Raw genomic sequence first — 23,865 nt, forward strand, 5'->3', positions numbered from 1 at the left:
GTATAAGGCTTGATTTTTGATGTTGCAAACACCCACACAGCTCAGATGTCAGCTTATCGGTTTTTATTTAATGGGGCAAGTTCCTCTGTTTCATTCCCTGCAGCTACAAAACACCTTGTTGTTTGAAATAACATCTGATCCCCGATATGTCTGCAGGTCCCCAGGTGCTTTGAATGTGTGAAATTGTGGCGAAATATTTATTTTATAACATCGAAAAAGGATATTAATTCAGACAACCATTTCAAACATTTATCTAGGGCCCATATTTGAATAACTCCATAAGTCTAAATCAAATTATACTGTATGTCAAAGAGCTAAGAATGTGACTAACTGTTGCTTATGCAGAGTAGTACAGAATTGAATAAGTCGGTGAAGCAAACATCTTTGCGCATAGTGCACAGAATTAACATTAACAGACTTTTTAATGAGACCCCAAATCGAAATGAAAAACAGCATAAAAATCCCTTACAATATTTGACAGACACAATATGGCAACATAAACGCTATTGCAATGCAACTATTATTTTCAAGAGGGTTGTTATAAAAGAATGGAAATAAAAAATGATATATATATATATATATATATATATATATATATATATAAACAATTAAAAAATATTTAAAAAAAAACGAATCTATGGTAAAGAGATTCAATCCTCTCATGTTTTTTGTAAAAGATTCTGACATAAAACTTTGAATTGCAGTCATGACAAATCTCTGAATAAATTTTTTAAGAATTATAATGGATATAAGTTAGTAGGTTTGGTCTTGGCAGACTAGATCTGCTTATGCTGTTGCTGGTTCAGAGCAATTAAGAAGACTTGCTTCTGATAGAATATACATAGACAGACATGCTGTGTCAAGTTTATAAGACACACTGCTGCTGCACAATTAGACATATACAATCTCCATGAAGCAGATCTAGACAAGTAGTGCTGGGGAGGAAGAGGGTTTAGTGAGAAAACTCTTGTAGCATACTGCAGTGAAACTGGCTTACCTGCAAACAGCTGAGGCAATTTAAATGGTAGAAAAATAGAGAGCACGGCAGTTAATTGGCAAACATACTACGTGTCAAAGAACAATCAGATTGGGCCATGTAGAGTTTCATGACTGAACTTAAAGTAATTTTTGAATAGCATGTAAAATATCCCTTGACCAATATATGGTTGACTGAACTGGCATTCAAAGCACAAAGCACTGGACCTTATTGTTTACTGATCTACCTCCACTTCTCTCAAATTGGAATTTCTCATTTACTCCAAGAGAATAATTTATTTTAGCTGGACGTTCTGCCAAACCATCTCCTTGGGTTTTCTTAGTTGATGTCTTTGGTCTGGTGTGGTGAGCTTCTGGGATGACACCCATTATTCCTTTAGAAGTAGAAAATGTGCAAATGAAATATGGACTTTTTTTGGGACTCCAATTGTCCTCTGGCTCATTAATAGTGATGTTAAGAGGTTTGGAGCATGCATGTCTGTTACTAGGGGGACTAGAGTGCTGAACTGAGGTGAAACTCTGGAAGAACCTTCCTGGGCTTGCACAATCTTGTCTGTCTGAGACAAGGTGTGCTCTGTCCTGGGCGTCTTGTCCTTTTACTACAGCTGTGGAATGCTGTCTCAACTTGGAAACAAAATGTGATTTGGTCCAGGTTTAACCCAGATTCTTCTCAGGGCCTTGCTGGTGTTGGATCTTATTGGGGTTCTTCTGAAGGACTAGGGGAGTTTGAGGATGTTTTATCTCAGGTTGTGGTGTGGTAGGACGATGGGCAGTCCATGGGAAACTGCTAGTGAGGTGAGGTGTTGGAGGCATCTGTGTTGCCTCTCGCCTTTCCTACTGGAGGTGTTTGTAATTGAGCTGTCTTTACTGTCAGTAGAAGTGTGCATAGGAGATGGAGTACTCGGTCTCTCCCTTAATCTGGAAAAACACCCATACAGAGCATTGTCAGTATGTGTGAGTCTGCACTTCCGCAACAGCTGTGAAGAGTAGCATGTATTTATATAAGCAGATATTAATAATTAAGCACTTACCTGTATATGGTAGACTTTAAACTCAAGCCCATTTTACATCAAAACAACCTATTCATGGGCCCACACAGAATCTACACAGAACTTTGCGCAGGTTTGGAAAGCCTGTCTATTGGTATTTGTAGGCTTTGCCAGAACAGACTGACACTTATACTGACTTACTTAACAGACTTACAGACTTAACAGACTTACAAAGTGAATTTGGCAACAGTAGCTCAAAAGTTCTGCTGCTAAAAACAGGCTGATCTCACTGAAATTCAAATCACTGTCCCCCAGTGGCCGAAGCTGGAAGTGGGCGAAATGTCCACAGAGTGGTGCCAAAAGCAAGTTGTACTTTTAGTTGTAAATGATGTAATACACTCGACAGGAATGCATGTTTATTTTAGAGTGTAAATGTCACTTTCAAATCACCCTCACCATTGTTTATGTGAATGCAATTTCTTCCTGGTTCTCACAGGACCAGAACCTGTATCTCGTTGGTTGCTTGAGAAACACTCTATCAGAAGTGCTAGACAGAAGGGTAATCAAGGTAGAAATTATGTAAAAATGTCTGATGGTGGTTGGTGCTTTTTAGTAATTCAGCAGTATAGGTTGATTTCAGGGCATGATATGTTGATTTCCTGATCATGTTGGCTGGAAACCTCCTACAAGGACTCCACTAATTTGACAATGATGCAGTTTGTCAATTGTGATCTATTTTTTTTTAGAGTCATTGAATAAGAAAACTGTCTTTCTTCATGCCAAGTTAGTATGCATTACCAGACAAATCAATTCACAACATAACATGGCTCGTGGAGGTTCATTTCTTGAATTAAGCTGAAGGGTTCTTTTTTCCAGTGCTCTGTCCTTATGTTATCCTACTTATTTTATTAGAGTAATTTAGTAGCCAACACAGTCAACAGAGAATGGGCAGACTGGTTCCAACTGACAAAGTCTACTGTAACTCAGTAAACTCTAGAGACTGTTGTGCATGAAAATCCCAGGAGATCAGTAATTACAGAAATACTCAAACCAGCCCGTCTAGCACCAACAATCATCCATGCGATTATCTAATCAGCCAATCGTGTGGCAGCAGTGTAGTTCATAAAATCATGCAGATACAGGTCAGGAACTTTTTGATTTCAGTGATTTGGATCGTGGCATGATTGTTGGTGGCAGATGGGCTGGTTTGAGTATTTCTGTAACTGCTGATCTCCTGGGATTTTCACACGCAACAGTCTCTAGAATTTACTCAGAATGGTGCCAAAAACAAAAAACATCCAGTGAGTGGCAGTTCTGTGGACGGAAATGCCTTGTTGATGAGAGAGGTCAACAGAGACTGGCCAGACTAGTTCGAACTGACAAAGTCTACTGTAACTCAGATAACCACTCTGTACAATTGTAGTGAGAAGAATATCATCTCAGAATGCTATTCTGAGATGCGGGTTGACGCTGTTTTGGCAGCACGAGGGGGACCTACACAATATTAGGCAGGTGGTTTTAATGTTGTAGCTGATCGGTGTATATATAAATAAACAGTAAGAAAACACACTTCTCCTTTAAAGCACCTGCTGCATTAGCATTACTGTCATATGTGAGCATATCAATTGTTATATTATATTTTATATTCTATATTACTATACAATATACATGATTTTATGTAAATACATGATTTATTATTTTCTAAAAACATATTAAATACTACATCTTGAAATATGAGAAACATAAACTATTTATGATGAAATACAGTCTCTGATGCAATCCTAGTGGTTAGTTGTGTGTTTGTGTGCATACGTTTTTACTGAGAGAAGTGCAGCGGCAGGGATCATGCTTGTCAAGAAAGTGCTCCAGGGTGTCCCATCCACCGCCCACTCGCACCATAACATGGTTCCTCAAGATCTTCACCCAGCCACACACACACACCCACACACACACACACACACACACACACACACACACACACACACACACACACACAAAAACATGTCTTAATTCAAATGAATGAGCAAATGCCATCTGCAGTTGATTGCTGATCCAGTCTGTTTATAAATCAATTTTATTATGTGACAATATCCACAAAACAGATTTTTTCTTTTTGACAAAGTATCAGAGGCAGTAAAAGACTTATTTCAATGAACATGATAGATCAGTCACTTTGTTAGCATAAAACAGTAGGAAAGACCTTTTTTTTAGGTTTCCTTTCTAACTCACAAACCACAACAAATATGCCTTATTTAAGAAGCATATACCCTATATATACAATAAATACTCTTAGTATGATTAAGATGTTTACATTAAGACCTGATCATAATATTAAATTCAATACAAGAAGTTGTTGGTTAGGGCAAATTCAACACTTGAAAACATGATATTAACCCACTGTATTTTAAATCAAAGCACACCTCAAAGCAATAACATTCTTACCTTAATAGGCTATACTGTATATTAGTACTAAATAGCTGAAATACTGAATAGCTTTCACCTTCATATGGTACCAATTTTAGCTGTCAGGAATAATATACTGTATATTTGAAAGCAAATGTCTAAGTGGTGCCAACATTATAACTATTTTAAATGAGTTTAAAATCCCTTTATAGACAATATAGACTATTCGTTGGTTTAAGGAAGTGACGTCTTTTTCCTTGAACATTTCCTTCTAATTGTCAAACTCATTCAAAACAACAGAAGGAGGTGCTTCATTCATAGTGACTTAGTGGCGTAGTGAAATTTTATTATTAAAATGTAGGCCATGTTGTTCGGTGGCTGGATGCTCTCTGGATGCCTGGAAGTAACAGAAATTAAAGTGTTTAAAAGCAACTGCAAATTAACCGCTGCAGTGAAGCGAGACAGCTGGATACGTGCAGCACTGAAAACTGTAGCACACATATTATCTCTGCCAAACAATTGTAAGTTTGATAGGTAGAGCTCTAAAACTGAACATAGATTGGTCCCATTATAATGAATGTGTCACACCTCCATTGGTCTCTACCACTCCAGCCTTCAACCACTCATTCACCCACATTCTAATCAGTATCACCTGTCTTTCCCCTCAGTCTTTGTCAAGTCTTGTCTAGACCACACTGTTCTCTCATCTGTGTCTGAGCAGTCATATTAATCCTTCTATACAATATATATATATATATATTGGTGTTGTTTATCTCGGTTCTCACCTTTTGACAAGTTTTCCTACTGATATTATTTTCTTTTGTTCAAGTTAATTAACACTGCACTTGGGTTCACCCTGATCTTCGAGTTCTGCTCTGTGATTGTGACAGAAGACTTGACCACACTATGCACCCAGCAAGACCTGGTCGGTTTCAACATATCCTCGACTCTCAGGGGCAAACTCTCCTGCACGATGAGCACATGATGCATTAGATTCAATGCAACATGGATACCATAATAAGAGCGCTGCCTACATCATCTTCATCAGTTTCCAGCAGACAGTCAGCCCCGACTGATAGCACTACCAGATCTGTTCCTGCATCTCCTTCCAGTCCTCTTTCTTCATCACCCCAACCGAGTCTCCTGGCATCGCCCACTAGTTACTCCGGTTCTGCAGACAAATGAAACGGCTTCATTCTTCAGTGCTCTCTGGCGTTCAAGATGCAACCACAGCGTTTTCCTACTGAAAGAGCTATAGTCGCCTATATTATTTATCTTCCCATGGGAAAGCGCTGCAGTGGGGCTCCTCGATCTGGAATCAGAACGGTCCAGTCACCCAATCAATCAACGATTTCATGTCATATTTCTGGGAGGTTTTCGAGCATCCTGTCAGTAACTCTTATGCCAGTGAGCAGTTGGTTCATCTGAAGTAAGGTAAACTTCCGGTCACTGAGTATGCACTACGTTTTCGTACCCTTGCCGCTGCCTGTAACTGGAATGAACAAGTGGCACTCAAACTCCAGAGAGGGGCTAAGATTTTCACCAAATTAGATCTACGCAGTTCCTACAACCTTATTCACATTTGTGAGGGGGACGAATGGAAGACCTCCTTCATCACTTCTTGTGGGCACTATGAATATCTCATCATGCCATATGGATTGGTCAACGCCTCTTCAGTTTTCCAATCCTACATGAATGAGATCCTTCGTGAGTATCTATATCACTTCATCATCATCTACATTGATGACATTCTTATTTTCTCATCCAATCTCAACGAACATATCCGTCACGTTAGACTGGTCCTGCAACGTCTTCCAGAACCCAAACTCCCTCCATCTCTTCTGGTCTGCCCCATCTCATGGGACTTAGAACAGCAAAACCTCTGGGCCACCTCCAATGATCCCATGGCCACAAACTGCCCCCCAGGATGCATCTATGTCCCCGCCACCCTTCGCAACCAGCTCCTGGAATGGCTCCACTTCTCTCCTGGATCTGTGCACCCAGGAATCTCTCACATTGGTCCAGAACAGGTACTGGTGGCCACATCTGTCCTGAGATGTCAGTAACTATGTTCGTGCCTGTCCGGACTGCACAACATCTAAGGTACTACGTCGACTCCCAGCTGGTAAACTACAACCTCTGCTGATACCCTGCAGACCTTGGTCTCACATTAGAGTCAACTTTGTCACAGACCTTCCATCCTCTAATGGACACACTTGTGTGTTAGTGGCTGTGGACCGTTTTTCGAAGGCTTGTTGACTGATACCATTTAAAGGTTTACCTACAGCTCTTCAGACAGTCGAGGCACTTTTCCAGCATGTCTTCTGAACCTACGGTCTTCCAGAAAACATAGTGTCTGACCGAGGTCTACAGTTCACCTTCTTCTGGGTGTCTCCATCAGCCTCTCCTCTGGTTACCACCCTAAACTAATGGCCAGATGGAGAGAAAAGTTGAGGAAATTGGTCTATTTCTAAGAACCTACTGCCATAAAAACCAACGCAAATGGAGTCGTTACCTCCCTTGGGCAGAATATGCACAAAACTCACTTTGTCACCCATTGACCAGCCTCACTTTATTTCAGTGTATCCTAGGATTCAAACCACCACTATTCCCCTGGTCCGGAGAGCCATCAGAAGTTCCGGCAGTGGACTACTGGTTCAAAAATAGCGAAAACACTTGGAATTCTGCCCACATACATCTAGAGTATGTAGTCCACTGCCAGAAGGAACAAGCTGATCTTCTTTGCTCCGATCCAACAGAATACCAGCCTGGCCAGAAGGTGTGGCTCTTCACCAGGGACAAACGCTTCAAACTACCCTCACGTAAGTTAAGTCCCTGCTATATAGGTCTTCTATCACTGTCACTGCACAGATAAACCCAGTCACATACCGTCTCCAACTTCCACCTCAATATCGCATAGCACCCACCTTTCATGTATCACTTCTCAAACCTTATGTACCCTCTCTGTCTCCTCTTTCAGAGACCAATGATTGTTGTGTTTCTCCTCCACCACTGACTCTGGAGGATGGTCTGTCTTACACCGTCAGAGCCATTTTGGATTCCCGATGTCACCAGGGGAGACTGTATTATCTCGTGGACTGGGAGGGATATGGTCTGGAGGAACAATTGTGGGTCTCCAAAGATGACATCCTTGGGGGCCTGGGTAGCTCAGTGAGTAAAGACGCTGACTACCACCCCTGGAGTTCGTGAGTTCGAATCCCAGGGCGTGCTGAGTGACTCCAGCCAGGTCTCCTAAGCAACCAAATTGGCCCGGTTGCTAGGGAGGGTAGCGTCACATGGGGTAATCTCCTCATGGTCACTATAATGTGGTTTGCTCTCAGTGGGGCACGTGGTGAGTTGTGCGTGGATGCCGCGGTGGATGCCGTGAAGCCTCCACATGCGCTATGTCTCTGCAGTAACATGCTCAACAAGCCATGTGATAAGATGCGCAGGTTGACGGTCTCTGAGATTCGTCCTCCACCACCCGGATTTGTCCTCCACCACCCGGATTGAGGCGAGTCACTACGTCACCACGAGGATTTAGAGTGCATTGGGAATTGGGCATTCCAAACTGAGGAGATAAAGGGGAGAGAAAAAAAGACATCCTAGACCCCAACCTACTCACGGAGATTCATCGCGACAATCCGGACTGCCCAGCTCCTCATAGAAGGGGATGACCTAGACATCGGGTATTCCATGCCTCCAGAGCAGCTCATGGAGGGGGGAGGGGGTACTGTCATGCCTCCATCGGTCTCCACCACTCCAGTAATCAACTGCTCTAGTTCACCCGCATTCTAATCAGTATCACCTGTCTTCCATCAAGTAATCAAGGACTATATATATATACTCACCTATTCCCTTCCGTCTTTGTCAAGTCTCGTCTAGACCATACTGATCTTTCCTCTGTGTTTGAGCAGCTTTATTAATCCTTATATATATATACAGGTGCATCTCAATAAATTAGAATGTCGTGGAAAAGTTCATTTATTTCAGTAATTCAACTCAAATTGTGAAACTCGTGTATTAAATAAATTCAATGCACACAGACTGAAGTAGTTTAAGTCTTTGGTTCTTTTAATTGTGATGATTTTGGCTCACATTTAACAAAAACCCACCAATTCACTATCTCAAAAAATTAGAATATGGTGACATGCCAATCAGCTAATCAACTCAAAACACCTGCAAAGGTTTCCTGAGCCTTCAAAATGGTCTCTCAGTTTGGTTCACTAGGCTACACAATCATGGGGAAGACTGCTGATCTGACAGTTGTCCAGAAGACAATCATTGACACCCTTCACAAGGAGGGTAAGCCACAAACATTCATTGCCAAAGAAGCTGGCTGTTCACAGAGTGCTGTATCCAAGCATGTTAACAGAAAGTTGAGTGGAAGGGAAAAGTGTGGAAGAAAAAGATGCACAACCAACCGAGAGAACCGCAGCCTTATGAGGATTGTCAAGCAAAATCGATTCAAGAATTTGGGTGAACTTCACAAGGAATGGACTGAGGCTGGGGTTAAGGCATCAACCACACACAGACGTGTCAAGGAATTTGGCTACAGTTGTCGTATTCCTCTTGTTAAGCCACTCCTGAACCACAGACAACATCAGAGGCATCTTACCTGGGCTAAGGAGAAGAAGAACTGGACTGTTGCCCAGTGGTCCAAAGTCCTCTTTTCAGATGAGATCAAGTTTTGTATTTCATTTGGAAACCAAGGTCCTAGAGTCTGGAGGAAGGGTGGAGAAGCTCATAGCCCAAGTTGCTTGAAGTCCAGTGTTAAGTTTCCACAGCCTGTGATGATTTGGGGTGCAATGTCATCTGCTGGTGTTGGTCCATTGTGTCTTTTGAAAACCAAAGTCACTGCACCCGTTTACCAAGAAAGTTTGGAGCACTTCATGCTTCCTTCTGCTGACCAGCTTTTTAAAGATGCTGATTTCATTTTCCAGCAGGATTTGGCACCTGCCCACACTGCCAAAAGCACCAAAAGTTGGTTAAATGACCATGGTGTTGGTGTGCTTGACTGGCCAGCAAACTCACCAGACCTGAACCCCATAGAGAATCTATGGGGTATTGTCAAGAGGAAAATGAGAAACAAGAGACCAAAAAATTCAGATGAGCTGAAGGCCACTGTCAAAGAAACCTGGGCTTCCATACCACCACAGCAGTGCCACAAACTGATCACCTCCGTGCCATGCCGAATTGAGGCAGTAATTAAAGCAAAAGGAGCCCCTACCAAGTATTGAGTACATATACAGTAAATGAACATACTTTCCAGAAGGCCAACAATTCACTAAAAATGTTTTTTTTATTGGTCTTATGATGTATTCTAATTTTTTGAGATAGTGAATTGGTGGGTTTTTGTAAAATGTGAGCAAAATCATCACAATTAAAAGAACCAAAGACTTAAACTACTTCAGTCTGTGTGCATTGAATTTATTTAATACACGAGTTTCACAATTTGAGTTGAATTACTGAAATAAATGAACTTTTCCACGACATTCTAATTTATTGAGATGCACCTGTATATATATATTCTATATATACACTATATACACTGATCAGCCACAACATTAAAACCACCTGCCTAATATTGTGTTGGTCCCCCTCGTGCCGCCAAAATAGCACCAACCCGCATCTCAGAATAGCATTCTGAGATGATATTCTTCTCACCACAATTATACAGAGCAGTTATCTGAGTTACCATAGACAGTTCGAACCAGTCTGGCCATTCTCTGTTGACCACTCTCATCAACAAGGCGTTTCCGATTGATTATAACAGGAATTATCCAATATTCCCGAACTTTATGCTGAGGAAATAAATGTGAACATCTAAACTACGTTACAATTTAATCGCCTCTCTCACGTACACGCTCAGTATCGACAACATGTCTGGATAAGTCACTTAAGGTAAGTGTTTGATGTTCTTTGAGAAAATATGTTAACTCAGGGCCTTATGTAAAGGATCCGGTAATGATACCAGAAGAGCTCCCAGGCCTGTAGCGTTCAAATTCCTTTGTTTCTGTTTACATCCTTAAAATGGTCTATATAAAATATTTCTTAAAATACTGTATATTGATCGGCTGATAAGTAAAGAACAGTCTTCATCTAGATACTGTAATGAAATATTGTTCATTACATACTTTGAAGATTCAATCTTTCAATTCAGTCATAATATGTTTATTTCAAAACTAGTTTTAGAATGACCCACACACCTCTGTCATAGAATTCTCAGTAATCTGCAGTAAACTTCCACTTTTAAAGCCTCAGTAAATCAGTGAGGAAAAGATCCACAAATCAAAATGGCAGACAAAGCAAAGGTTCTTCCCCTATTTTTTCTGTCCTGGAAATCATAGATCATTTTTAATGGTAAAAGGAAACATAAAGCATCCTATGTTCAGGACTCATACAGTGTCCTTGTGTTCATCAAGTGGTCTCTTGCATGTCTTAATGTTAAATAAAGCAGTGGTTCACATAATAGGTTGGTGTAGTGTCTGGTTTATGCTCAGGGCTGGTAAAAAGAAGCTTGATGATTTGATCCTGCAAGAAACAACCCATTAAGTGTCACTGTTGTGCACTTGAGCAAAGCAATTACTTAATAAAATGTGGCGTATCTTAAGTCTACTGCAAGTCACTATAGATTAAAGCGTCTGTTAAATTACTATTAACAAACAGCAATTTTGACAGAAGAACACCGTTCAATACACTACAAGGGTGAATCTCACAAAGAAATGTCCATGTGTCATATTTCAACAAAAATTCACCCATACACACACACACACACACACAATATAAATTATACGTAGCATAAAGGAAATGAAGCCTGAAGCCATCAAGATTTTTTACACTGTGACATTTCATAAGTGCACAATAATTCTGTATATAAAATACTACTGGAATATATGAATACTCTATTTAAATAATATAGCACATATAGTAATAAAGTATCAGTCATATTTTTTGATTGCATTGCAGTAATAAGATTTTTTTTTTTTTTTCATTACTGTACTATGGGGGGGTGGGGGGGGGCTTAATTGTTGTAAAATTAATGCAAAAAAAAATAAAAATAAAAAATGTATTGTTCTAAAAACAAATTCCAAAGTCAAAAACTATTTTTGCCAATTTAAAAGATTAACACATTTAAGTTTTATTAAATTCCATCAAATTCAATTGTGTAATGTTTAACAAAACGTTATGAATGAAACTTTATTTAGTTTTTACATTTTATTTTATTATTAAACATTACTCAAATTTTTTGTGGAATTTTATTATGAAACTGAAATGTCTAATCTTAAATAATGTTTTTGAGTGCAATTTATTTTTTTCAAAATATAATGTATTATATTAATTTCTTTTGATTTTTGCGTGAAGTTTGACCCAGTTTCTCCTGACAGCTTTTGTGAGATTCACCCAAAAGTGATAGTTCAAAAACCATCAATGAACCTATTTGCCATCCCTAAAATAAAAATGTAGTCCAAATAAATCTTAATCTGCATTCAATGCAGTGTCTTCAAACACAACAATAATCATATTTATTAAACACAGCACCATCTCATCCAAGTTCTGAATGTTTATCAAGCGCCTCTGAGGTTTGGGCTGCATGGTCTCCTCCATCTCCTCATGAATCTCCTCCTCTATCACCTGCTCCAGCTGAATGAGGACTGGGGAAGCCATGCCAAAGTGAGAGGCCCATCTGGCCACCTCAAGAAGGCACAGTACAAAATTCTTCTCTTTCTTACGCAGGACAAGGTCATCTGTCTCAAACATCTGAGGTGGGGGTAAAATGGCAACAGAAAATAGGATTACAAAAATATAAGGACAAATGTTTTGAAAATGAAGCTTCTGTTCATCACATATGAAATAACCCAACCTCTGACCAGAGCCTGCACTATTTATTTTGTAACTTATACCACCATCTAGTGGTACAAGTATGAATTGCAAACAAGCGATTTTCTGTTAAAGTAATATTTCATCCTAAAAAATTAAAATTCTCTCATCATTTACTCACCCTCATGCCATGCCAGCCCAGATGTGTATGACTTTCTTTCTTCTGCTGAACTCAAACAAAGATTTTTTAGAAGAATATCTCAGCTCTGTAGGTCCATACAGTGCAAGTCAATGATGACCAGAACTTTTAAGCTCTAAAAAGCACATAAAGGCAGCATAAAAGTAATCCATAAGACTCCAGTGGTTTAATCCATTTCTTTTAAAGTGATATGATAGGTGTGGGTGAGAAACAGATCCATTTATTAGTCCTTTTTTCTATATATCTCCACTTTCAAACAGCCCTTCTAAGTGCTCGCTCCTCTCCTAAGAGTTCTTCTTCTTTTGCTTTTGGTAATGTGCATTATTCCTGCATATCGCCATCTACTGGTTAGGGAGGAGAATTAAGACATGACACCAGAAGACATGGATTAAACCACTGGAGTCTTATGGACTTACTTTTATGCTGCCTTTATGTGCTTTTTGGAGCTCCAAAGGTCTGATCACAATTCACTTGCATTGTATGGACCTAAAGAGCTGAGATATGTTTCTAAAAATCTTCGTTTGTGTTCAGCAGAAGAAAGAAAGTCATACACATCTGGAATTAAAGTAGTCCAGCATAAAGTCATGTGAGTTTGAGAGGGAATAAAGGTGAGTCAATGATGAGAGAAGAATAGTGTTGTGGGTATCATCTTTTTTAAAAGCAGTTTGAATCCCCACATTTCTGACATTGTTAACATGGTACTATTGCTGGGTAAATATCATATTCATACAATGTAAATGGAAAAAAATGCAAGCCCTACTTTAATGTATTTCTCTGCGATTTTGTGAAATCATCACAGAGCTTCAAATATATATATATATATATATATATATATATATATATATATATATATATATATATATATAAATATGCCCTTTGCCCTTTAAATGCTCTTGGTTTAACAGTTTCACATTTCTAATCTACATTCTCAATTTAAGGAATACCTGGAATGTCCATTTCTTTCCGACACCAGTTGATGAAGTTTGTCACATTATCTCGAGCCAGGAATGTTGTTGGATGGGCAGAGCTGACAAATGTGACTCCAGAAATGTCAGTGGGTCCAATGCTCTTCTTCAGAAAGTCATCCACCACGCGTCACATTATTGGTGTGTACACACAGGACTCTAACACCTCCAAAATATTATTCACGTGAATGTCAATGTTGTAGAAGTCCCCCAGTCATTCTGCCAAGTCCTCTTTCATGGCATACAGATATTCCTCACTCGATTTGAAAGGCTTGATGCTTCGATTGGATGCATGCTGAATTCCAGACATGGTCTAAATTGTATCAAATCAATTTAACCGACTCAAACACTCGAAATAAATCTAAATAATACAATGTTGTAAGAAAATAATAAGACCGACATAATCGATTCCACAGAAAATACTTTGCAGCACTAATCTCAGTGTAAGCATACATTTATGAACATGCATTGGTCTGATTGTGCAGTCGTGAGGTGCTAAGTTTCTGCAATTGTAACGGGTTGTCTGTGTGTAGTGTGTGCTGAATCATCCTTGGTTACCAGATAGTGTCTAAATCCAAACACTCCAGTTAACTATTTGCTGTCCACACATGTTCTTGGTGGGAAAAGGGTCAATGACTTTGGCAGAGATAGGATATTTCTGTATGACATATGAGAAACTGATTGTAGCTGAGCACCTGCAAATGCAATGTCAGTTTATGGTATGTCTCATTCATACTCAATAAGACTATTGTACGAACAACAAAAGCTTGATATTGATATTTGAACATTTCAGATAGGACCAGGACCACAAAAGAAGATTTTTAGACTTTAATTACTGTGTTATGTGCTTGTTTTATTTTTGTAGCCACAGTGATTTTCATTCCCTGAATGCTAGTCTTTCAGAGGAACAATCTTTCACAGCAATGGTCCATTGTAAATCTTTTGTATTTTTTTTTTTTTTTGTCGTCCACATGAAAAATATTTATATTTTAGCCTATTTGTAAGATTTATGTATTTCAGTTTAATAACAAAATTCCATCAAATTGTAGTGTAATTTTTAACAAAATATTTAGTTTCTATTATTTTATTTTGGTAAAGATTACTCAATTCAATTGGATGCAATTTTGTTATGAAATTAAAATGCGTAAATCTTAAAATGATGTGTACCACAATGCGACATCACAATGTGGAGGACGTAGAGTCGTCGTCATTTTGGAAGCTTGGTTTCAACAAATGCTCTTTTTGCAGTGAGGAAGTTTTGAAACTTACAGTATGTTTTTATAGTGCAATGACCTTTTACACAGTATGTCAAAAGATCAAGGAAAATGTAATTCCTCATGTCATGGCCCCTTTAAGAAACTGTTCACCTAAAAATTATAATTCTCTCATCATTTACTCACCCTTATTCCCTCTCATACTTGCGTGACTTTTTCTTTTCTTTATTTTGAGTTGTATGGATTACCTCCTTTATGTGCCATCACAGATGTGCATGACTACACCTGTTTACTTACATTATAAGGACCTACAGAGCTTCAACGTTTTTCTAAAAATCTTTATTTGTGTTCTGCTGAAGAAAGAAAGTCATACACATCTGGGATGGCATCAGGGTAAGTGAATAATGAGAACATTTTCATTTTTGGGTGAACTATCCCTTTAAAAGCAGACTATTCACTGCTACTGTTGAAAAGGGGGACCAGACAGAAATTCCTTCACATAAGAAAGAAAATCAAACAGGTTTGGAACAACATGAGGGTGAGTAAGTGATGACAGAATTTTCATTTTTGGGTGAACTATTTTCCTTTTTTGTTCTTGAATTTTTTTTTAATGCAGTTTAAAGAGAAAACAGTGTGTTAAAGTAAACAATATTTTTAATTATATCATAGGTCTTGGCTCTGCCATTCATATAGATATATACATTTCACTGAAATGAATTTATTACATTTGTTGTTCATCAAATGAATTTGTAAATGAAGTGCTTAAAATAATAAACATTAAATAATCATTCATTTTTTTAATCTATTACTATAGTCCATGACCATTAGTGTCTATTTTATAATTTTCTTTACTGAGGAATTGCCTCCTTAAACATAATTGTAAGTGAACTCTTTTTACAACTGAAAGTTCTTGTAGCTGAGAAGTTAGTTCAAGATACCAAACTAGCACTTCAAAAAAAAAAAAAAAAACTCTAATTAGGTTTATTTTTTTTCTTCTTTCCTGAGTATTGTCGTCTATTCTTTTTGTACTGATGACTGCTTGCTCCCTCCCTGCGACTAGTGAAGCTGGGCATTGGTGGCTCAATCTCTCCTGGACGTCCCCCTCTATCTGGCACACTGCCCATTAGAACCTGAATGGAAAGATCAAAGAATGAAAACATGAGAATAAGTCTATTCTATTCATTATAGAAGTAATTGATTGATGGTTGTTTGAATTTTTAAAACAAACCTAATATGGATGTCTTACTGTGACTATTGGAATCAAAGCTTGGCTGAAGGGTACCTTGTGAACAGCTGTTGAAGGCCCAGCTTTAACTGGCAAAATGCGAGACTGGTCCTCTCTGGCTGCCAACAGCTTAGCAATGGAGATAGAGGACTCAAGAGAGGGGGAAAAGTGTGGCATGGAAGAAAGCACAGCATTGCGTTCCTTGAAAAAAAAGAAGACAGAATTTGCTTCATAAAACAAATTTTACAATATACAATTAAAAATGGTTGCTAATGATACAATCTTAGTACCTGTGCCCTCTCTCCCCAACCAAAAGATAGAAGTGTGACATGGAAACGCTTGATCACCATTTGGCGCCGACACTCATAATCCTTACGGAGAGCTTTGTCGATTTCATTAATCGTTTTCTAAGAGTGAAAAAAAAAAAAAGCTTTTGTGGTCAAAACAACCTTTACTCTATTCTTCACTATACTGCACCATCCTGGTATAACAAAGAGCTCTGGAATAGGACAAATGTAATGCATTGCATACCCACTGATCCGAGTTCAAACTGGTCTTCAATAATGGCTCTGGCATTACACCCTCTGGAAGTGATGCAAGCCGTGACTCCACCTGAATGAATGATGGTTAAGTTATACAAGAGTCAAAATGACATTGCGACATGTAGTAATGATTACTGACAGGTAACATTGCTTGGTGATCTGTTTCTTACCTCTGCACAGGCATCACTTATCTGAGAGGAGGTTTCTAACCCAAGAGTATGAAACAGTCCTCCCACATTCTTAGTAACTTCTTTCCAATTAGTTTTATCCTCCTCTACTTGACTGACTTCTTGATGCCCATCCTTACTGTCCATTGTAAGACTCTCCCATTTTCTTTGCTCTTTGCCCTTTGACTCAAATTTCTGTTCAGCATCTTCTGGATGAATCTCTCTGTACTTCAGCATACGCGCTGCCATTAACTCTGATACCAAGTACTCTGTTAAATGAAAGACAAAATACTGTATTAATGTTAAAAGAAAATCCACAACTAACTAAAATACATGGACTGAGACCATCTATCACCAGCCTACCTTACCGGTCAGTCTAAACAGGAGAAGTGGGCTAAAGTTCTCTGATGTGAGTGCATTTTGTGGACAGGACATCTCCTTGAGCACCTGCCTCAACTCCCCCACCAGAACTGCACCACCAATCCTCCGTGCTGAAAAACAAACACATTTTATTCAGGATAGCAGCAAAAACTGGATGATTAAAGCCAAGTTCTGCAGAATGTTGTATCATATGACTCTCAGATTTTTTTAAGCCCACTGGTGATGCATAGATAATGGCATTCAGATATTAAGCAAATATCATACAGAAAGTTACACAATGGTTGCATCTTTACACTGAAAAGGTGGCTCGGAAGCTGCATCTGAAGTAGCATTTAGGTGTATTTACAGACAGTTTAATGCAGTTCAGAGGTTGCATAAATGCATTACACAACATTTACAACTGCATAAATAATTAGAATAAATAGTGAATGGTGACCAAAACTCTGAAACTCCAAAAAGCACATAAAGGCAGCATAAAAGTATTCCATAAGACTGGTTAAATCCATGTCCTCTGAGGCCATCCAATCGGTTTTGAGTGAGTACAGACCAAATTATAAGCCCTTTTTCTCTATAAATCTTGACAGCAGTCTCTTTCGATCATGATTTTAAGATCGATTACACTTCCTATAACGCCATCTAGCGCTCTGTGCATGGGTCAAGCACTAGGAAGTGTAATCGAGCTTAAAATCATGATCATGCCTAGAGACTGCAATGGCAAGATGTACAGTGAAAAAGAAGTCATATTTTGATCTGTTCTCACCCAAAACTGATTGGATCGCTTCAGAAGACATGCATAAATCCACTGGAGTTGTATGGGTTACTTTTATGCTGCCTTTATGTGCTTTTTGGTGCTTCAAAGATCTGGTCACCATTCACTTGCACTGTATGGACCTACAGAGCTGAGATATTCTTCTAAAAATCTTCATTTGAGTTTGCAGAAGAAAGAAAGAAAGTCATATACAGGTGCATCTCAATAAATTAGAATGTCGTGGAAAAGTTCATTTATTTCAGTAATTCAACTAAAATTGTGAAACTCGTGTATTAAATAAATTCATTGCACACAGACTGAAGTAGTTTAAGTCTCTGGTTCTTTTAATTGTGATGATTTTGGCTCACATTTAACAAAAACCCACCAATTCACTATCTCAAAAAATTAGAATACATCATAAGACCAATAAAAAAACATTTTTAGTGAATTGTTGGCCTTCTGGAAAGTATGTTCATTTACTGTATATGTACTCAATACTTGGTAGGGGCTCTTTTTGCTTTAATCACTGCCTCAATTCGGCGTGGCATGGAGGTGATCAGTTTGTGGCACTGCTGAGGTGGTATGGAAGCCCAGGTTTCTTTGACAGTGGCCTCCAGCTCATCTGCATTTTTTGGTCTCTTGTTTCTCATTTTCCTCTTGACAATACCCCATAGATTCTCTATGGGGCTCAGGTCTGGTGAGTTTGCTGGCCAGTCAAGCACACCAACACCATGGTCATTTAACCAACTTTTGGTGCTTTTGGCAGTGTGGGCAGGTGCCAAATCCTGCTGGAAAATGAAATCAGCATCTTTAAAAAGCTGGTCAGCAGAAGGAAGCATGAAGTGCTCCAAAATTTCTTGGTAAATGGGTGCAGTGACTTTGCTTTTCAAAAAACACAATGGACCAACACCAGCAGATGACATTGCATCCCAAATCATCACAGACTGTGGAAACTTAACACTGGACTTCAAGCAACTTGGGCTATGAGCTTCTCCACCCTTCCTCCAGACTCTAGGACCTTGGTTTCCAAATGAAATACAAAACTTGCTCTCATCTGAAGAGATGACTTTGGACCACTGGGCAACAGTCCAGTTCTCCTTCTCCTTAGCCCAGGTAAGACGCCTCTGACGTTGTCTGTGGTTCAGGAGTGGCTTAACAAGAGGAATATGACAACTGTAGCCAAATTCCTTGACATGTCTGTGTGTAGTGGCTCTTGATGCCTTGACCCCAGCCTCAGTCCATTCCTTGTTAAGTTCACCCAAATTCTTGAATCGATTTTGCTTGACAATCCTCATAAGGCTGCGGTTCTCTCAGTTGGTTGTGCATCTTTTTCTTCCACACTTTTTCCTTCCACTCAACTTTCTGTTAACATGCTTGGATACAGCACTCTGTGAACAGCCAGCTTCTTTGGCAATGAATGTTTGTAGCTTACCCTCCTTGTGAAGGGTGTCAATGATTGTCTTCTGGACAACTGTCAAATCAGCAGTCTTCCCCATGATTGTGTAGCCTAGTGAACCAAACTGAGAGACCATTTTGAAGGCTCAGGAAACCTTTGCAGGTGTTTTGAGTTGATTAGCTGATTGGCATGTCAGCATATTCTAATTTGTTGAGATAGTGAATTGGTGGGTTTTTGTTAAATGTGAGCCAAAATCATCACAATTAAAAGAACCAAAGACTTAAACTACTTCAGTCTGTGTGCATTGAATTTATTTAATACATGAGTTTCACAATTTGAGTTGAATTACTGAAATAAATGAACTTTTCCATGACATTCTAATTTATTGAGATGCACCTGTACTTCTGGGGTGGCAAGAGTGGAATAAACGATGAGAGAATTTCCAGTTTTAGGTGATCTATCACTTTAACTCGGCTGTGTAAAGATACACTTTATAAATAAGTGAACAAATAACATAAAAACATTTTTTTTAAATCTATTTCTAACAAATCCAATTCCTGTATTATACTTCAACATGTGCAGGCTTGTTTACCTTTCCTGTACAATAGAGATGGAAAATAAAAGACAGAAAAATAAGGCTTTGACTTCATGTATTTACATGTGTTGTTAATAAATATCTAGCCCTAAAACCATCATTATATAAAAATAATAACATTGCAAACACAATATTTCTCGAAAATGAGCGAGTGATCATTTGCATCCAGCCAATAAAACACATCATCCCAAAAATAGTTGAATTTATACACTTGACAAAGAATACAGTTATTCAAAATGACAAAGAATGCCTCATAATTTTGTTGGGTCGGATTACCTGGCACATCTGGGCAACTTGCTCTTAGCTCCGAGACCAACCAGGTAAGCAGTGGACAAGGTAATTCATCACATGTACATTTGCTCAGGCACTCACTGCTCTTATATCTACACAACATGAAAAGCAATGAAAAGAAGTTTTGATTGTAAATATCTTGGCGATAATACTTTTAAAAAATTGCTCTGTTTATTTCAAGGTAACTCACCCAAGAGCTTTAATTGAAGCAATTGTGCCAGTATCTCTCTCCATTGTAGGCTAAACGACACACACAGGCGATTTATAAAAGAATGTCATTTTTCAGTACTTCCTCGTTCACTGTTGTGTGTGTTGAAGTTGAAACAGCGCCCCTCTCCCAGTGTTTGCAAAACCAATCGTAACGCTGCGGGAACACCAGAGGTAGTTCATTTTGACTGAATGTCAATGGAAGAGATGCTTCAGGGTGCAAAATAAACTCATTTTGTGTGGAAACAGCTTATCACTTATTGAGTTGACCACCTGTCTGCTAATCTTCAAAATGTTTTACATTAAACAGTCCTTTTGAAGTGAACTTTTTGTGGCGTTTACAACGATAGAATTGTTTAATAAAAGTATTCACAGAAAAATTTGCGACAGGCAGATATCAGTTAACGGCTCTCTCCATTTGTTTGTATGGTATCCGCAAACGGTGACTTACTGTCGTAACACTATGAATGTGACGTCGGGGCCATTATATGATTGGCTTAGAAGACTCACGTGATCTAAGGTCACGCTTTCTTGGAGATTGGTCAGAAATCTTCTATATTACAACTAACTGACTAATATCGCCATTATTCCAAAGAATAGTGTTGTGGGTATCCTCTTTTTTAAAAGCAGTTTGAATCCCCACATTTCTGACATTGTTAACATGGTACTATTGCTGGGTAAATATCATATTCATACAATGTAAATGGAAAAAAATGTATTTCTCTGCGATTTTGTGAAATCATCACAGAGCTTCAAATATTTCCAAAAAAAAAAAAAAACAAAAACAAAAAAAATAGATTTAATCCTTATGTTTTTCCATGTCAAAATATTTATTGTTTTAGTGCATTCTTGTTTAGTGTCATTTTTTATCCAATTCTGTCTTTAATCTTGCTCCTTGTCCCTTTAAGTTTGTTCTGTGTGTGTTCACCCTGATTATTGTGTCTTACGTTGTTGAATGTTCCCTGTTTTGTGATGTATAATTGCAATAAAAAAAATTGTCTTGTGGGTGTTTACAAATAACAAATTTTAAGGTTTAATAGGTTGATCACTTAGCGAATCTCCGCTCTCTTCCTAACAAAACGGACGAACTACATCTCCTCACCCGCACTAACAAGGACTTTTCAACCTCTGCTGCCTTGTGCTTCACAGAAACCTGGCTGAGTGAAGCCATTCCAGACAGCGCGTTACATCAGCCGGGCTTCCAGCTGTTCAGAGCGGATCGCATTGTGGAGTCAACAGGGAAAACGAGAGGCGGTGGAACATGCTTTTACATCAGTGAAAGTTGGTGTACAGATGTAACAACGTTAAAGAGGATGTGCTGTCCTAATTTGGAAACGCTCTTTATTTACTGTAAGCCTTTCTACTCACCGTGGGAGTTTTTCTCATTTATTCTGTTGAGTGTGTATATTGCACCAAACGCGTGTTTGAATGCCGCACTGCAACAGCTGTCTGATCAAATCACAGACACGGAACAACAATACCCAGACTCAGTTATTATTATTCTTGGGGATTTTAACAAAGCAAATCTCACACGTGAACTGCCCAAATACAAACACCACATGCCCCACCAGAGACAGGAACATACTGGATCATTACTACACAACAATAAAGGATGCATATCGCTCTGTCCCTAGAGCAGCTTTGGGACTCTCTGATCACTGTCTGGTTCATCTTCTTCCAACCTACAGGCAGAAATTAAAATCAACCAAGCCAGTAGTAAGGACTGTAAAGAGAATGAAGCAGAGCGGGAACTACAAGCCTGCTTCGATTGCATGGATTGGAGTGTTTTTAAGGCTGCAGCCACAGACCTGGACGAGCTCACAGATACTGTTACATCATATATTAGTTTCTGTGAGGATATATGCATTCCTACTAGGACTTATTTAAAGTTCAACAATGACAATCCGTGGTTTACAGCAGAGCTCAGGCAGCTTTGTCAGGCCAAAGAGGATGGGGCAGTGGTGGCTTGATGGTTAAGGCTCTGGGTTACTGACTAGATGGTCAGGGGTTCAAGCCCCAACACCACCACAATGCCACCTTTGGGCCCTTGAGCAAGGCCTTTGACCCCATCTGCTCCAGGGGTGCTGTATCATGGCTGACCCTGCACTCTGACCCCAGCTTGGCTGGGATATGCAAAAACACTTTTTGGACTCAAGATGGCGCCGAGTATGGCTGCTGCGTTGCGAGCTCCGACACAACATTGCAGTTTTTTATTTGTTTTGTTTACAGTTCTTATGTTTTTTGTATTGGATGTTGTCTGCCTTATTGTCTACGACAGACAAACAATTTCGGACATTGGTTCAGCGATTACACACCATAAACCGGACTTCAAATTCCTCAATGCTGACCCGCTGTTTACAAACACATCAGCGAAGCCTTTTGTCTGGGCTGCCCGGCTGCGGAAACGCAGGAGGAAAAGGGAAAACAGAGCCGGCGTTCTCATCAGAGTAAGACGCCGCGCAAATCGACCCCCGCTACCCACTATTCTACTGGCAAATGTTCAGTCTCTGGATAACAAGCTCTGCGAGCTGAAAGTGCGGATCACTTTCCAACGAGAGACGAGGGACTGCTGCATTATCAGAAACTTGGATGTCTGATGAGATTCCAGATTCAGACATTGAACCTGCGGGGTTCTCCGTGCACCGAGCGGACGGAGCGAAAGACCTCTCAGGTAAAAGCAGAGGAGGTGGTGTATGTTTTATGATCAACAAATCCTGGTGTGATCAGAGGAATGTTCATTCTATCAAGTCTTTCTGCTCTCCTGATCTGGAATTTCTTATGCTTCTGTGTGGACCATTCTGGCTACCGAGGGAATTCACAGAGGTCATTATCACTGCTGTGTACGTCTCGCCACAAGCCGACACAGACTGGGCACTCAAGGAACTGTATGGGATTATAAGCAAGCAGGAAACTGCACACCCTGAGGCCGCGTTCATTGTGACTGGGGACTTTAATAAAGCCAGTTTCAAATCAGTCACACCAAAATACCACCAACACATCAGTTTTAACACACGAGGGGACCGGGTTTTGGACCATTGCTACTCTCCCTTCTGGGACGGCTACAGATCCCTCCCCTGCCCAGCATTTGGCAAATCGGACCACTCTTCTATTCTGGTTCTGCCCGCTTACAGGCAGAAACTGAAACAGGAAGCACCCACCCTCAGAACGATCCAGTGCTGGTCGGACCATTCAGACTCTACGCTACAGGACTGTTTTGATCACACGGACTGGGAGATGTTCCGGTCCGCCTCTGATGACAACATCGAGCTTATAGCTGATAGCGTAACGTGTTTCATCAGAAAGTGCATAGAGGACGTTGTTCTGACCAAAACAATACGGATCTATCCGAACCAGAAACCTTGGATTAATAGCGATGTTCACGCGGCACTTAATGTGCGGACCTCCGCTTTTAATTCCGGGAACATGGAGGGGCATAAACAAGCCAGTTATGCCATAACTATTATTAGATCAGCAAAACGTCAGTACAGGAACAAGATTGAAGGACAGTTTAACACCACCAACTCTAGAAGCATGTGGCAGGGAATTAACATCATCACGGACTTTAAAGGGAATAAAAACTCTGCTGTGAACACCACTGCCTCTCTCCCGGATGAGCTAAATACTTTTTATGCTCGTTTTGAGGGAAATAACACCACCCTCGCGGAGAGAGCTTTCGCGGCCGAAGCTACAGAGGTTAGTTCACTCTCCGTCTCTGTAGTGGATGTA

General features: G+C 39.6%; 1 protein-coding gene and 1 pseudogene across 1 annotated transcript; both read right to left on the reverse strand.

The window, feature by feature from the left end:
- Positions 1 to 1,182: 1,182 nt before the first annotated feature.
- LOC127439704 (GAS2-like protein 2A) lies at positions 1,183 to 13,683 on the reverse strand (annotated as a pseudogene).
- A 1,736-nt stretch (positions 13,684 to 15,419) lies between these two features.
- On the reverse strand, positions 15,420 to 20,261 carry LOC127431858 (protein FAM98B-like). Its single transcript, XM_051682475.1, has 8 exons — positions 20,123 to 20,261; positions 19,918 to 20,024; positions 16,890 to 17,012; positions 16,525 to 16,790; positions 16,344 to 16,424; positions 16,103 to 16,219; positions 15,870 to 16,013; positions 15,420 to 15,717 (listed from the first exon to the last, which is right to left on the reverse strand). Exons 1-8 carry the CDS (start codon positions 20,164 to 20,166, stop codon positions 15,559 to 15,561), a joined length of 1,041 nt encoding a protein of 346 aa, XP_051538435.1. The 5' UTR covers positions 20,167 to 20,261; the 3' UTR covers positions 15,420 to 15,558.
- Positions 20,262 to 23,865: the final 3,604 nt, after the last annotated feature.

This window comes from Myxocyprinus asiaticus, chromosome 4 (assembly GCF_019703515.2).
Source record: "Myxocyprinus asiaticus isolate MX2 ecotype Aquarium Trade chromosome 4, UBuf_Myxa_2, whole genome shotgun sequence".
Classification (NCBI taxonomy): domain Eukaryota; kingdom Metazoa; phylum Chordata; class Actinopteri; order Cypriniformes; family Catostomidae; genus Myxocyprinus; species Myxocyprinus asiaticus.